At 39.6% G+C, this 17,387-nt stretch overlaps 1 protein-coding gene across 2 annotated transcripts in view; it reads left to right on the forward strand.

Moving 5' to 3' along the window:
• The window catches only part of FNDC3B (fibronectin type III domain containing 3B), a 216,556-nt gene that overhangs the window by 193,693 nt on the left and 5,476 nt on the right, over positions 1-17,387 (forward strand). For both annotated transcript variants that reach the window (XM_062582738.1, XM_062582739.1), the window contains exons 24-25: positions 6,632-6,798; positions 10,039-10,166. In XM_062582738.1, coding sequence (XP_062438722.1) covers positions 6,632-6,798; positions 10,039-10,166 — 295 coding nt within the window. The remainder of the gene's footprint in view (positions 1-6,631; positions 6,799-10,038; positions 10,167-17,387) is intronic.

The following is a 17,387-nucleotide window of genomic DNA, read 5'->3' on the forward strand; positions in this document are numbered from 1 at the left end:
TATCATCACTGAACTGTGGGGTTTTAGTTCTTTTTTTTTTTTTTTTTTTTTTTTTTTCCCTGTTTTGGCTTTAGCTTTATTAAGCCTACTCTTATTTATATCTAGTTAATTATTAATGTATTGCCATTATAAACCATGGTATTGTTTGCGGTCTAATTTGTAATCTGTTTCTTTTTGACTATATAGCTATTATGGGCCACTGGATGTTCTCCTAATTTCCCTTTAATCTTTCAGTGGAATGCTGCAAATTCCTATTAACTTGTGCTCAGTATTCATTTTTTTTCCATCTGATCCTTGGCTTGTTATGTGGTTCCACATGGGGGGTGTTTGTCAGATACTTTACTGATCTGTTTTTTATTTTTCCTTGAATGTGCCCTGAAGCTGTTGAGATTTTACTATGTGTTTTTCTCAGGACTCACTGAACTCAGTATTAAACATTGTTCACTATCTCTAGCTCATCCTTAGAAGTTGATTTTCAAGGTGCTTAGTTGCTTTTCTCTCTTAGTGTGTGTCCATCTCCCACCTGTATAAAATAGCAGAATTTATGTAGGTTCCGTGCAACTACTTTGCCAACTTCCAAGAAGTCTAAAGGGCTTCAGCCTGGCAGACTGCCTTGGGAATAAAAGAGCAGCAACCAAAAGGAGCTGCAACCTTCTCCTGTCTGGCAATATGTCAGGAGTATTTCCATTTTCAATAATTCTGGATATGTGACAAGTGACTATCTATGGTAAATACGGGTTGCATGGTCAAACTCAGCTGTAGGTGAAAGGATGATGTAGTAGAAGCAAGCAAAAAATCAATTTTGGGCTGCATGTGCTGTTGGTCTAGCCTGTGGATTGGAATGTCCAGCATATCCTCTCAGTTGATACAATATGCTAGATAGACATAGGAAGCAAAACTATTTCCACCTCTTACGACTTCTTTCCTTTCCTTTTTCTTCTCTCCACTTAGTTTTGCTCTTCTAAGTATAAGACAGACTTGTCTCCTTCAGTGGTCATGTTTTTACGTCTCTCAACCAAAAATTAGATTGAAGTGTACTGAGGAGGCTTGTTTCTAGACATATTGTAAACAAATATACATATTTTAAGGTACCTTTCAGGATCCATGTCTTCAGGTCAGAGAGACCAAGGTATCCTGTCTGCCTGCTCCACAGCTCCATCCTGACCTCATGGTAGGATGGGAAGTCAGGCTCTGGGGAAGTCACTGGGTGTGAAACCCTTTCAGGAACTTCCACCCAGATTTTTCCCTTCCCTCAGCACCTACTTGCAAAAGGTAGATTTGGGGGTGGAAGATGTTGCTGATTTCAAACTTTCCATTGGGAGCCGAAGATTTTAAACCAAAATAGAACAGAAAAATGTGTGTTGATTTCTGCACATGTATCTCTGCCAGTAAACAGAATAAAAGCCTACTCTGTACCTTTAAGGTGTGGTTGATAGAGAGATTTCCAAGTGCTTATTGCTCTTACCAGCTGGTGAAGGAGATGACTGTTGGATTATGAGCAGTATTAATTGATGAATAATATTATTATTCATCATGTTTCCTGTTTACCTCCTGGCTTCAGGGCTCCTCTACAGCCTAACTTGAAAAACTGAAAAGGTACCTCTCTTTTGACATCCACCTAAAGTTCTTCTCGGTATCATTTGCCTTTTAATAAATTAATTAAATTCTACTTCTGGCATCTAGATTTAGTAAAAATTAAATGATGCTTTCTTGCATCAGCAGGAACAAACTTCATTTGAAAGCTGATAGGTGTTAAACCTTCCCACCAGCTGTGGCTGGCAATGATTTGAATGCAGGCAAGTTTTAATATGCAGAACATTAATAAGCAAGCATTGGCCCCGTTGGTGTCTTGAGGTGCAGGGGCCCACGGAGCACTGAGCTCAGTGATCTGAGCCGAGCTTGTGAGTGGAGCGGAGATGCGTGAACTTCAGTGAAGCTATGCTCAGCAGAGGATCTGGAAGGGTTTTTTTTTTTTTTTAGCTGAAATACTGCAAAGAACTGAATGTTCTCTGTCCCTTGTGGTGAATTAGATGTTTTTGTTTTGAAGCTTCTGCTTTCCTGGGTGCCACCTCCTAGTGTAGGGAGCTGTTGGTGGGGTGGGGGGGGGGGAACCATACAAACCAGTGAGGGTTTGATAATGTTCTTTAAACAAAATAGAGGAACAGTCTAGAGAGTAGGTGAGGGCTATAACTGTGCAGAAAACGGGGATTTTTTTATTGTTGTGATAATATTATTAAAGTAGTTATTGATTTGTGAAATTCATGTACTTTGGTTTGAAATTATGTGATTGGCTGCATATTCTCAAAAGAAGCCTCAGGTCACCAGGTTAGATCATTGGTGTATTAATGATTTCTCTCCAGCCAGAATTGCAGCAGATCACCACGTTTTTCTGGGAGACAGTAAAAGAATCACTCAGGTTGCTTCTTAGCCATTGTACTTGGCTTGAAATTGCTCTTATTCAGTGCCATACATTAGATTTTCTTCCAAAGTGAATTATTGTGAGAACAAATGTGTTATTAAACTATAAACAAAACCAAAGAGCTTGAAAAGGAACCTGCTGATTAAAATGTGCTGTGAACTAATGAATGAAAGCAGAGTGAGCACATTCATAATCCTCTGCTTGACTGGGAGTGACTGAAGAGGAGGAAACAAAATAACTACAACATGTAAAACATTTCCAAGAAGATCTTGATTGAGAGTAAAAAGGTATTGATGAAAAAATAACAGCAGTGGTATCTTCTAAACAATCATTCTAGAACATTATGTTCTGTCTTTTCCACTGTCTGTTAGTAAATGAATGATCCATTTCTGACATGAGAATGGCTGGGAAGGAGAGTAATTCAACTCAGTAAAGTGAGATGAGAGGGGAAGGATGCTCTGGGAAGTGTCTGCTTCCCTAGAGAAAGTTGCAGAAAGGTGGGTGTTAGGGAATGCATACTTGGCTAAGATGCAAGCATACTTCGTGTTTAGTTTTCCTCCACCTTGGAGGGGAGATTGAGAAAGAAATAAGAAACCAAAGTTAATGCACCTCTATTTTTTAGGTCAGGAAAACTTTTGGCATTTATTTGGCACTTTGACAAAAATAAAACTTTTGTTTAAACCACTTGTGTCCCCATAATATTCCCAAAGTTGTACCAGTGCAACTTTTTTACCATAACATTGAACCAGGCTAGGGAACTAATCCAATATAAAAATAACCTATTTATGTAGCTCTTTAACCCATACTAGTTCTCTAATCCAGATCACCATTTAACCCTACAAAAAGATGCACCACAGGAGCAGCATGGTGGTGGGAACAGTCAGCTCATGGAGGCTGGGGCAGGCTCAGCTAGTACACCTTCTGTGGGAAGTGTGCCTCAAACATCAGCATTAGTATTTGGGCACTGTTTCACATGAAGCTTAAACTAAACTGCTTGAACATTGCAGTTTGGCCAACTAAGAGCATTCCTGTTTTGGTAGAGGAGGCAACAAATGGTAATTTGTAAGGCCATGTGCTCATCCCTGTATCTCTAGCTTAGCTGCACATCAAGAATGGCTGAGAAGAGCTCCACTGGACTCTGCACTTAATTCTAGTACAAGCTTCCCATCTCTTGTGGCTGAATGTGTAAGTTGTGGTGTTAGCTGTACAGAGTATGTGACTTGTGTTCTCTCTGCTCGCATTCAGTTTATGAATCATATAAAGCTCTGTTAGATGAGTGAAAAGAATTGGTAAGGGTTTGGAACATAAAGAGCAGTGGACAACACGAGACTTGCCAAGGAGACAAAGGTACACAAAGCTGAGACTTAAATGTACATGTTTAAGTTGTCTTTAGTTTTTTTAAAAAAAGATAATTGCATTAATTTGAACAAATTGTCTTATTTGTAGCAGTTTGTAATGTATGCTGACATTGCAGTCACAAGCAATCACACTGGTTCAGTGTTAAGTTCACTGCAATCTTTCTTCAGCTGAAAACTTAGGAGATTGAAAAAAGTTGGTAGGACATATTTCTCCAATTCTATAGCAGGCTACATCAAATGGGAACTACACTGCTTTTAAAAATAACAGAAATAACTCTGGAGGATTATGAAGTGCCTGCTTTAGACTTGAAGAAAATACTATATTATTACCAAAAAAGTCACATATGTTTTGAAGTTGAAATGTTCCGTCTGCATTACATTTCCTACATCATGATATGCATCTTCAAACACAATTATGAAGTATTATCATAGAACAGCTTAACAGCAATTGAATTTGATTGACTTAATAATCAGCCTTCTAAAATCAGAACAGTCATCTTCTGAAGAAAGGTAGCTAAATGTGCTTTCATTTGTCTTGTGTGCTGACCATGGATGAGAGCTTTTCTGGAATGCTTTTTGCTTTCTTTATGGATGTTCCTTGCGATAGAGATATAAAAGTAAAAGGAGGTGGAGATGGAGAGTGGATGGGAATATTATTCCAATTCCCAAATGACTGGAGAAGCTGAAGTGTTTTGCCAGATCACTTTTTCAGTGTTATGAAACCTCGACTGATCGTATTTGAAAGATGAAACACTAATTAGAGAACTAAAATTCATTGCTGTTCTATCAATATGTTTAGCAAGGGCCTCATCATCAGCCCAAAATGAGATAGAAGTGTACATGTCTGTTAGCTGGCAAGGTATGTTTGTCCTCCCATGCTTACCTAGCTTCGTGGATGATTGCAAGGACAATTTTAATCTAAATATTGCATTGCATCTATTTTGGTATCTACAGCCTTAGATGAGAGTGAGAGACAAGGCTGTGCACTTCTGTGAGTACTGTGGTGGTTTCGGAGACAGTTGTGTGATTGACAAAAAGTAAAGAGGGGGAGAGAGAGAGAGAGAGAAAGAGTTGAGCAGTCTTATTTCCAGTTGTAACACTATCCAAAATGCTTGTGGTTTGCTGATCATGTGGTGAATCCCAAGAAATCTCACTCCTGCAACAGACCTGCTGTCAAGTCTTTTGAAAATTGCCATTGCAGCTTATGTGAACCTCAAAAACTTGGGCTGGCAGGCAATTCTGCTTAAAACTGCACAGGCGTATGATTGAAAAAATTTCCTTTAGGAATAGGCTTTAAAATCTGCTGCTAAAAATTTATTGATGTTGACCTTTGATTTGTAGTCAAAGTGAGGGGCTAACTAAAACTCGGTGAGGGTAGTAAGTCAAATTAGTCCTCAGAGTACATTTTCAGCAATTTAAATTACCTGAACATTTCTTTTTATTACAGATGATTCCTGGTCTCTCTATTTGTACTTCTGTGGATTTCAATCATAATTTAATATGAATTGATTTCTGACCCTGAGAGCTAACGACAGCCCCAGTTTCTCTGAAATGCTCAAATTGGTTATACTGTACATCCTGTGCAAAGCCAAAGGGGTCGGGACTTATTATCCAGGATAGAGCTAGTGCCTAGATAAGGGAGGTCAAAAACACATCACTTCATTGGCTTCCTGATGATTTCAAATCAGCTGAAATAGTTAGGATATTTGAATAGGTATACTAAATCTTCATAAAACCATGTCATCCTACTTGGTGAATTTTATATTCTCCAGATTCAGGACTCTTGCAAGGAAGACCTTGTTCTTGAGCAGAGGCTGAATGGTTTGGTGCAGCATGCCGAGCGCTTCCTCTGTATTAACCCTCGTTCCCGTTCTGCTCGGCCCCTGTGAGCCCAAGGTCTTTAGAGAAAAGAAATGCTTAGAAGTTGCTGGCTAATGTATGACATACTGAAAAACATTTATCTGAGCAGAGCAACTGAAAATAGAAGCCAGATTCTCTTTAGCAACTTGAGGTTTTTTGTTTTTTGTTTTTGACTAAGTGCCATTGATTTTTGTTCTGCTTTATATTCTTGGAAACAACGCGTGGTGATGTCTGGCATTGTCCAAGGAAGTGTTTTGCAAGCCACTTCCTTAGTGTATCTTTCTCCTGCTCTTACAGCCTGTTCTCAAGCAGACACATCACTACAGTTGTCTCCCAAATCTTGTCAACTGGCATCCCAGCCTGCCTATCTGATACCCTCTCTGTAATCATACACTTCCTATTGCTTTGCACACATGATCCGCAGTGTATTCTCTCTGAGCGTGTTTGTCTCGGCTGTTGTTTGTCCATCTTCAGTCTATAAACTCTTTAAACTGAAAGCGTATAATATATTAACCCCAATCCTTATGTCCTGATTTACATAATGTTACTCTGGCTTTATGATGACATGGACAACAGTAAGATCTGGTGTGGGAATAAGAACCAAGTCAAGCAATAAAAGATTAGAAGTTTTAATCTTTTTTTTAATTATTTTTAAACTAACAGCGTTCTTGGTGTGTTGTAGCAGAACACAGTTAATCCATTTTGATTACTAGGTAGTAGGAGATGCACTGACGGAAGGTTTTGCACATAATTCATATAATCATTTTGCAAGATAAGTTTTAATTGCAAAAGAGACTGATCTCCTCATTTCCCTAATCTAATAATCATTGTTTATATATTAATAACATACCATTTTTATACTTAGGTTTAATAGCTTTGCAAAGCATGCTCTGACAATTTTCACAATATAGATGCCTTGATCCACTGTGCATAATAGCCAGAAGTGTCACTGCAACTCTGGTGTAATTTGTTTTCTCAATTTCTTTGTTTCCAGGTTTATTCCAATTTACAGGGGACCGAGTCATACGTACAAGATACAAAGGCTGACAGAATCCACTTGTTACTCATTTCGAATACAGGCTGTCAGTGATGCTGGGGAAGGACCTTTCTCAGAAGTCTGCACCTTCTGCACAACTAAATCAGTCCCACCTGCAATCAAAGGTAGATAGAAGATTTTTTGTAACATATTACATACATGAGAATGATGTAATTATTTAAGTAATTTTTAAGTATGTAATTTTATAAGGCCATACCTAAGTATATAATAATGTGCGTAAGAAATTGGTGTGCTCTATTTGCATATTGCTGAGAGTAGTGAAACTGGATTATGGTGGGAAGTTAAATTATCACTGAAGAAAATCTCAGATGAGCAACATAAATGTTGTACAAACCACTACTGTTCTATAGGAGGTTGCTCTATTACTATGGCTTAGTGGAACACTTAATAAGGGATATAAGTGCTATAGTATGTATGTATGTATACATGCCAACGTAAGCTCTAGTAAAGTTGCGTGTTGTTTTAAAGTGTATAGATGATGTTCAGCTTAGCACTTTAGAGTTTATTTCTTCAATTTATAAAATCATTGATATTTCATATGCATAAGATAGTAGATTATCTCATTTAGTATATTTTCCACTAGAAGAAAAAAGACCTAATTAAAATGGAGTTTTATAACAAAACCTCTTTTATTTTGTGTGAAGTCTACCCTACGTTCAAGTCCGTTCATAAAAAATTATTATGAAGGCAGCAGATTTGCTGTACTGGCTGTCAGATAAACAGAGCTAAAATCAGATACCACACTGATCTGTTTTTCCTTTGTGCTTTAAACTCGTTTGTCAAACAGTACCATGCACTGTGTGAAATAGCAACCGTTAGGATTTGTCAGAGTTTTCATTTGCTTTGCTGTTTTTGAAACCTGGTTTGGGTGATTGTGACACCGTTCGTGATTGGAGGGTTTAGAGGGGGGAGAGCACTGCCAGCGTGCAGTTTCCCTGGCCCTGAAGTTAACTGCTTTGAACCACCCCCAAGAGCATCTGTCTCGCCCTGGGTGCGGAGGGAGCACAGGGAGATTTGGCCTCACTACACTAGAATCAGTGCATGCGAGCAGCCCGCCTCCATCTTCCCATGGACGTTGCCTGGGGTTTCGCGTTTGCTCCAGTGCTGCTTTTGGACGAAGATACCTGTATTTGTCTGGTGCGGAGCTCGAGTGTGGGTTACGCTTACCCGAGGGGGAGGGATGCTTATCGCCTCCTACCGCACAGCTGTCCTCAGGTGAGATTTGCCTACCCAGCGAGTGAGGGAGCTCCCGCCGGGTGAACCAGGCTCATGGAGGGGATGCTAGCAGTGAAGATGTGCCTCGCAGCCTGAGCATGTATTTTTGTCAGAGACCCACGTGCTAAGTCAGTATGTTACTATTTGTCTCATTGCTTCTCTTACTGGCACTAAATGGGCAAAGCCAGCCCAGGGCAGCCAGTGCGCGCTGTCCTCGCGTCCCTGTTTGTTGGGTGGAAATCCATTTTAGTATGTTCAGGTCTCATTTAGATTTTTGCTTTGTTTTGAACTCCCTTCCTGCTTGAGTTTTCAGTGCCTGTTAGATATGACTCATGCTATGGACTAAATATCAAACCATTAAGATACAGTGTGCAAACCCTGGGTCATGTGTGGGTTGGGACCGTAGGTACGTGACAGACCGCTGGCTGTAATAAAGAAAAAGGCATAACAAAAACTGCATTAGCGAGCACTGCCGTGAGAAAGCAGTGCCACGGGGAGAGCAGCTCTGTTGAGGCAGGCAACAAAATAATTGTGTTGATTCCCTTCAGTGTTAGAGCAACATAAACTTTGTACAGGTTTCCATGCCTCATAAGCACGTGTTTGTTCTCCTACAAAGTATCCTAATTATTTGCCTGCTGTTGCCAGCTCTAAAATAGCAGTATTGTTAATGGCAGAGTTTGGTAAACGTCAGACAAAAATCTAAGTGTAGCAGGGTGAGGCACGGAAGGAGGAGGGAAAGCAGCTAAGGATGTTGTCAGCTGCGATGAAGGCTTCTGTTACCAGTGGCTCAACACAGGCAGATGTGCAGGGAGAAGTAAATAGGTATTGATTTCATTTGGGTCTGCATGTAATTCATGTGTTCCTCCTGGGTAGCAGCAAATTAGTCTAAAACTCGTGTGATGTATGCAGCAGCAGCAGCGTTTTTCTTTGATAGCCTCTGTTGTCTGTTTTCCCAGGGCTGCGAAGCTCTATTGCCTTTAAGCAGCTCGTGTCCTTGCACGTGCACACAGTAACTGCTCAGTAAAATGTTTAGCGCCGTTGTTCCTCACAGTTTAATTTTTCGGTCACGTGCTTGCGGGCTCCGCTCCGTAAAGAGCTCGGTGGAGCGGGAACGCTGCCGCGGCGGTTTTGATGCCTGCCTGTGGCAGATGCTCGGCTGTACGCACGCGCGTGCCGCTGCCGTGCCGCGCAGCGGGGCAGAGCGCGGGGTTTTTAGCTTTCCGCTGGCGAGAGATCCCTTCGCAAGGAAGGCAGCATTTCTGCATCACTCCTGCATTTCCGGTGAAAGCACTGGTTACAGGTCTCACTAAAAATAGGCTAAAATAAGGTCTGCTTATCTGAATTTAAGGCTCAGAATTAGATATGAGAGCAAGTATTTAAAGTTATGCTTGTACTTCTGGTTCCCAGACTGGGCTTCATCTCTAATATAGAACATTTTTTAGCTTCCCTTCTCTCATTCTTTCTCTCATCTTTTTCTTGAATGAAAAGTTTGATTTTAGTGCTTGCTTTCAATGGTATGTAGCCAGCTGCCTTAAAATGTGGGACAGACATCTCCATGGGTACAAGTGTTTGCTTAGAACATAATGAAATTTCTGCTTTTAGTAATGCAAGTGTAATTTGTGAATTGGCTTCTGCTTGGAAAAAAACAGTGCATGACATTGCAATTGGATTTTTAAAGTTCAAGGTTTTTACTGTACAACCTTTGCAGGTTGCACAGCTGACAGATAAGACATACTCTACAGCCAGATCACTTTAGTTCTACAGAAGTGAACTATGTTCTACAGTAAACTCGTGTTAATCAGATCTAAATTGCATCCAATTTTCTGTGCATAGTGTTTGCTATAGTTTGATACTACAAGAATCCTGAACTACTTAATCAGGCAAGACTGTCTTGAAATAAATGGAAGTTTTGAGTAATTTAACAGGCCAGCCTCAGCTTTATTTCTTCCATTCAATTCTAATGGCAATCTGATTTTTAGCTGCATAATTACAGATTTTTTTGCTACTAAACCTTATGTCCTGAAGTTCTCTTTAAAAATGTTCTGTTATATGTTACAGTGCGTGTAAAATGAGTGACATGTCAGTAGAGTCTTTATATTAAAGTGCTACTGCATTTATTTTTATTGTAGCCCCTCGAGTGACCCAGCTGGAAGGAAATGCCTGTGAAATCACCTGGGAAATGGTCCCACCCATGAAGGGAGATCCTGTTGGTTACATCCTGCAGGTACTGGTTGGAAGAGAATCTGAATATAAGCAGGTAGGAAAATTACCTGTTTTTAACACTGATAAACTGACAGTAAAATGGAAGTGTTTTTGAACACTGTCTTTGCTGCTTTTCTTCCACTAAATTGAATTACACCCTATGGTGGTGCATCAGGTGAGCCTCAGTAAAGGCCGAGTCAAAATTAAGGGCTGTAATATGTTGTTTTCTCTGCTGAGAGATGTAGAACATCATTATCTTATTGGAGTGATTTCTGCTCTGTTCATAGTTAGTCACCGTAACTGAACTAACCTTTGGAAAGTCAGAATTCGATCTGCCCACTATTATTTCTTCTGCTTATATTTTCTTCTGAACTGGCTGTTACCGATTGCTGTTTGAAGCTGAGATGATGAACTGGATGGATTAGCTTCCTAATTCCTAAGCCAGTTCCTGTATTCCCAGGGTATCTCTCAAAACCTTTTAGCAAGGATTTCAGTCAAACACATCTTTAAATTGGTTGCTTCAGCCATCCCATTCCTGTTCAGGGTTTAGATGCTTGGATCTGTTCCCCAGGACAAGTTTACTGCACATCTACTAGCCCACAGAAGCTGTGTGTACTTTCTTGCACTGTGGAACCATGAAATAAGTGATACATGACTGATCTTTCTTTCATTTTCTATGTTGATGAGAAATCACAAGTGGACATTTTCCCAGAGCAGCTGAAACAGTGCAGCTCCTTCATACCTAAATCCTTCATTTCATATATCACAAATACGTCTTATTTATGATGCATTTCTTCTATGCTGTATTTTCTCCCTATTCTTTCTTGCATTATCATGTGGATTCCAGACAAATCCAAAACAGGGAGTGCGCATAGGAAATAGGGAATAGGAAATGAAATTCTTAAAATGTGAATAAGGTGGTACTTTCTTTACAACAGTGCCTTTCCTCTTAAGCCCTTTTTTGAGAGTTTCTGAAAATTCTTTAATTTGCAGTAACAACATGGACATAAGTACAAAGCAATTCAATTGCTGTTGCTGATGTTAAAGATAGAAGCCTAAATGTTTTTGTCGGGAAATATTCTGGGCACTGGTGTAGCTAATAGAACAGCTGTGTGTGCTGTGCTCTTCTGCTAATGCCAGCAGTAAGTGGATAAGTGGACCCGTTGTGCTGTTGCCTGCTTTACAAAGTAGCCTAAATGTATAGCTTTCGTATGCAGCTTAGTAAATGTAGCTTCAGTGCTTCAAAATCTGGAAGGCCGTTCTTCTGGAGCATTGGGCACAGCTTCATGTTCCTTTAAGGTAGATAATGACTTAGTCTTTGCAATCAAGAAACTGTCATATGAAAAAGAACAGCAATAAAGGAAATTAAAAGGTCCCTTCAAGATTTTATATCAAAGATTTTCATTTCTCATAAAAACATGTGAAGCATGACCCTGCTGAGAGATATTTAGCTTGTGTTTTCACAAGTGACTCATTCGGAAAAGATCCTGGCAATGGTTCTCAAAGCTGACACTTCAGATTTAGTGGTTAGACTGGCTGATAATAACCTATGGAAAAGAGGGTGATTGCCGCAATTTACTGTCTCAGAAATTAGTTTTACTAATTTAAATAATTTTTCTTAATCACAGATGAGGGTGTGTTCTAGGCATTTGGGCACATGACTGAATTATTGTATGCGTAGCTGAGTTGCGGTAGCTATGTGCGTGCTCTTAGCTTAGATAAAATATATACATTTTTCCAGTGATTTTCTGGTTAATGCATTTAACTTCGTATTTTCTGTGGTGTAAGAATGTGTCTTTGGTCACTTGCTACTATTTAGCTGAAAAAGAAATTTTTAGTGATATGTTAATTGTATTTTAAGTGCAAGTGCTAAACTTAAAATCTATTCTCTGCAAGTGATTTAGATGTTTTGCATATGTGTGTCGAGGGACATATTACCTTAGAAAAGTTTTATGAACAGCTTTGAAGGTTTCTACAAGTGAGAAATATTACAGAATTTTAGACTGTTAAATACACCCACTAGAAGAATCAGCGCCTGAGTGACTGGCGTTTCTATAGTTGCAAGTGTGTTTTCCAAGAAACATAGATAATACAGCTGGATAAGAAAGAGAAAAGTAGCTGCATGAAACAGGTTTTTGTGCCCCTCTGACATGAAAATAAATGCAACAGAGCAGATGTTTTGTTTCTGCTTGTTACTAATCTATGATTTTAGCTATGTCAAGGTATTTACAGGATGTGCAGGACGTCATGTCACAGTCAGGGTTGCTCATCCTCAAACTCACCTTCACGCAGCCTCTTGAAGGCAATTGTGATTCTTCTGCTCTGCGACTTGCTTTCTACCAGCCCAAGCCGCGATGAGAAGAGTCTGAGCTCTGCTCTTCTCTCTCCCTCGTGGTAGCCATCTGTTAGCGACTGTCCAAGGACAGCACAGTTCCAGCTGTGCTCCCCCTGCGACTTTTGCCTGAGAGCTAGGAAGATTTGTGCTGGAGCAACGTAGCCTACTGAGCCTGCGCCTACTGAGATCTGTCCTCAGGTGAGAAATCCCCAGATAGGCAGGTCAGACTTGGTAGTGGAGGAAGGAGGAAATCTTGCTGTGGGATGGCTGCTTGTCTAAACAGAGCTGTTGTCATGGCTGGTAGGATGCATTCCAGTAGGGATCGTGTTCATGTTCTGCCTTCCGCTTAGTTTTCACTTAAATAAAATGTGTCATTAGGGAATGTCATTATTTAGGTACTAGTCAAGGTCACTGAGCATATACGCATATAGAATAAAAATCCACTTTTAAAATAATCTTAAAATGGCAACTTTTCAACCAATGCATATATGAAGCTTTTTCTCTGTGACAAGTCAGTAATGCTGCCAAAAGCCAAGATCATTCTGTTTGTGGCAATTTAAAGGCAATTATTTCATGGCAAGGCCTTAAGAAGTTCAGCTAGGAAAACCTGCTATAAATCCATGGAACCACATCTCCCTGCTTGCTGCCAGGTGGTTTACCTCAGCTGAATATAGCTAAGAGTTGACTAATAAAACAAATTTCTTTATTTTAACTTAAATCTCTAGTTCTTAATTTCAGTGTTTAAAAGAAGAATAAAAGTTTGTGAATATAAGTTCATGCACAGGTGTCTCGCTTTGGAGTAGAACAAGCCAATTAGATTGTAAAGCAATAACATCTGTGGAAAATAGAAATCAAGATGATGAGGCATGTGAACTTTTTTTTAAAAAAAACACTAGATGAGAAATAGACATATCAAACATTCTCCCTCTCAAGAAATTTTAAAAATATACTGCTCTTCTGGGAAGCACAGTATGAAGATATTAGTGTGCCTTTTGTGGTACAGGGTTAGCATTCATACTGTGTTAGGTGTTTTAAGCTGGTGGATTTTTTTGATAAGAATGTTGTATGCTTTACACCATAGATTTGAGTCTTTTCAAATAAGTGCTTGGAAAAGAAAAATCCTGTCATCATTAAACTGAGTTAGAACGTTTTAATGACGGTTCATGTTTGACTTTTCAAAGTGCAGCTAAATCATGTGGCTGTTCAGTGAGCCAGTTGTGAACGTGGTGTGGAGTGGTATCAGGCGTGCAGGCTCCCTGAACGTGCTCATGCATCATGTCATCTGAGCTGTGCAGCTGTGACACTTGATTTCTATATCTGGAAAATTTTTGCATCACAGAGTACAGTCCAGTTTCAAAGAGTGAATCCATCTTGGCACTTGCTGGTGACTAAGCATGAAGTAGTCTGCTTCACCATTTGCGCCGTGTTCTCACGGAGTAGGGTACAAACTGAAATAAGTGGCCATTTTTCATTTCTCTTATTCATAGGGATTAGTTCTTTCGTCTACAAATAACCAGGTTTTCCTGCGTAAGCAGGACATCATAACTCCTGTCTAGTATGTTTTGTGTCTAAAATAAATAAATATAGCAAATTCATTATGAAGCAAAGCATGAATAGGAGAAAACTACATCACATTGCTGTGATGTACTCTCTCAACTCTCTCAAGTTTGAGATCTTTAAGACTTTTACCCAATGTGGGTGCTGACTATCAGCTGTTGCTGTGTATGTACATCTTGGAGGAAGCTCTCTCCAGAGGCATTTCTAAGAACACCTCGGAGCAGCCCCCCTGAAATACAGTAGTATTTCTTCCTCTCTTACATTGAAGAAACGCGTTTAAATCATATAAAACAGCCATCCTTATTAACTTATAAAATAAGCTATGTTGCTTTAGCTTCTCTTTGCCCTGGTGCAGCTTTAGCCATTGGCACGCCCTTGTGTGTGGCTGCAGTTTCTGCATCATCGGCACCTGAGCTGCCTCTCTCCTGCCGTAGCCCCGCAGAAGCAGCTCTCCGCATCGCGTAAGCTGCCGTTTTCCACCGTTTGACGTAGCGAAGGTGACGTCAGTGTAGTCAACAGCCCTCTCAGACTGCGGATGGAGCTGTTCCTGCCCTCGTCTGGGAAAACACGTGCAAATATTTCTCTGCTAAGAATTGTGTCCGAAAAATTTGATTTACTGAAATGAAACAGATAACAGTTTAGGTACCTAAAAGCCGTATTGGAAAAGTGAGCTATTTCTTTTTCTGTTTTTTGAATGACCTGTTCCTTTATGTGTGCTTCAAAGAGCAATAGCACATAACCTGACAGTTCTTTTTAGGAAATCCCATATTGAAATGTCTTTTGTTGACAAGTCAGGAAGTAAATCACTGCAGACTCCAGGAGTCAGCGACCCGGACTTGTTTTTTTCCTATTTCTTGCAGTTGCATCTAACAAAACTTACTCAGTTAGAACTTAGCTTTCAAGTGTGTTAAAATCATTCCTAGTTTGGATAGTTTGAATTTTGCGTTTGCAGAACTGTCTGCATTCTGCAGTGCTAGCAGCACTTTTAGTTTTCTGCTTCAACAAGGTCTAAGGATCTTCTCACTGAGGAGCCAGCTCTTAATAAGAGGTATTTATAGGCAGTGAGATAGATAAATTAGAGCCTCTTAACCCTTAAATTGTTTATCATTAAGGCAGAATGCTTTACCTTTAAAATTTTGAGGAATTATGGAAGGCATGGTGTTTGATCTGCCACAACAGTTCTGAGAGAAAACTCTCCCAGAAGGCATTCTGAAAGAGGAAAATACAAGGGTAGATCCGTCAGATGCGTAAGAGTCTCCAGAGGATACAGCCCAAGGCCTCTGGAGATGGAGGGCACGTTATGCACCGAGGGGTGCAGGTCTCGGAGAGCTCAGTTGTATTACCAAGCTCAAATTCTTATTACTGTTGTTTGTTTCAGACTCTGTACATGTGTCTCTGAAACACACTCCGTGCAATGTTAATTTGTGTAAAGCTCAACTCAACAAAAAAAAAATCATTATTTCTTCAAGTCAAAGGCACTTATGTTAGGGGCATGCCAGTATACAGTGTAATTATACACTATGAATTAGCACTGTATTATTAGTGTAACTTGTCCTATTTTCTGTGCCTTCTGATGCCAGTGTTGTGTAAGGAGACGGAACAACTAATTGATATTTATTAGGGCCGTTGAGTGCAGCCCACCTCCTGGAAGGTTATCTGAGCGACTCCTACTTGCCTTGGTTAGGAGACAAGGCTGTCCACAGAGCTCTTCAGGGTTTATGACCATCTCAGCAGTGGAGTGAGTGAAGCTGATTGAGTCTGGATAAAATAATAATCCCAGTCAGTTTTTTAAAGAGGAATTTTTCAGGTGACTTAGAAGAAATAAAACCTTTCCAGTGAGCATGTTTTCTAAATAGTTTGAGGCCCGCCTCTGATTCTTGATCTTCCTATCACCATACAAAATAGGCTTTTTATTAATTATTAAATACACTGGTCATTGCAATGGAGTGCAACAAGCAGGTAAGATTATCTTCCACTTTCCAGTGTGTTGCTTATAGAGCAATTGTAGCTGTCATCTTTGTTATTTCAAAAAGATTGAGGATTTGTTGGAATTCTTTAATGACGTCTGTGAAATTGAGAAACGCTTGCCTACAGGCATTTTCTGAGCTGTCTGCATTGATCAGTGGTATCAAATGCTGTAAGAGGCTTCAGCAGCAGTGTATGACTGGTGATGATTATTTTCGCTGAGGGAGCCAACAAAACAGCTCATCATGTTTTTATTATATTCTCAGGTGCCTAAAACAAAAGAGCTGTTTCTAGGATCTGAAAGTTGCAAATCAGATAGCCTCTTTACTCTGACTTATTTGCCACTGAAGTGCAATGTGCTACATCTGAAAAAATCCACTTTATAGAGTGGTATTTGTTTTAACATTTACTTAACAAATTCAGAGACCTTTGAGATAATTATCAAATTAAATGATTTTTTTTCACAGTTTTGTAGTGAAGCTTGTTCATAGAGCATAACTGCATTCACAGCTAACCATCTACCTTTGTACTGATGGGGTCCTGGGCTGGCTCCTTGTGGTCCTGGAGACACAAGTGCCAGCAAAATTCAGCACAGCTGAACTTGGCTCAGCGCATTTTCCACTGGAAAAGAAGCGCTCCGGGGTCCTTATTGCAGCTGGCATGGGTGATGCAGCAGCTGCTGTCAAAAGGGAATGATAATTGAGCACAAGGACTACTTGCCTGTCATTGAGACACGACATAGCTCCATTAGTGCTAAATATTCATCCAACCATTGAAACCAGGACATTTTACACCACCTTCCTAGCCACAAGAAATGTTTTGTCTTTATCATTCTTGAGTGTTACTAAATTAATATGGACTTTGAGCTATTTTTCAAACATTTTTTTTTTTTTGAAGATGCACACTTCTCTCACTAGACTGTCTGGCCTTTATTGAAGTGCTGCTGACTGGCTGTCTTAAGTGAACTTGGTCATCCGTGTTTATTAGACTGTAATGATGATACAAGTCTTTGATTTAGCAAAAGTTAGCCTCCAGTTACACTGCTATTCACCACCCCAACAGAAGAAAGGAGTAACAAAACCAATTTAACTGGATGGATTTTTTTTAATACAAAGACAGTTTGTATATATCCCATCCTTAGTATTTGGTAAATGTAATTTGTGAAGCTTAGACTGTAAATTTATTAATAAACTTCATTATATGGATTTTATTGGATTTTTTTAATCTGTTTTAGAAGTAGTAATGTTGACTGCAAAGGATTTTGTTTATGGCAAAGACATCTAGAGTTCCTTTGATATGTTTTGAAATGAAACGAATAATTACAACAGCCACCACAGAACATACCTTGCCTTACAGCTGCATTGTAAGGATAAATTCTTAGAGTTACGATATCTCAGAGTCAAAAGAAATAGAAGTTAG

Source organism: Rhea pennata, chromosome 9 (genome assembly GCF_028389875.1).
Source record: "Rhea pennata isolate bPtePen1 chromosome 9, bPtePen1.pri, whole genome shotgun sequence".
In the NCBI taxonomy this organism is placed as follows: domain Eukaryota; kingdom Metazoa; phylum Chordata; class Aves; order Rheiformes; family Rheidae; genus Rhea; species Rhea pennata.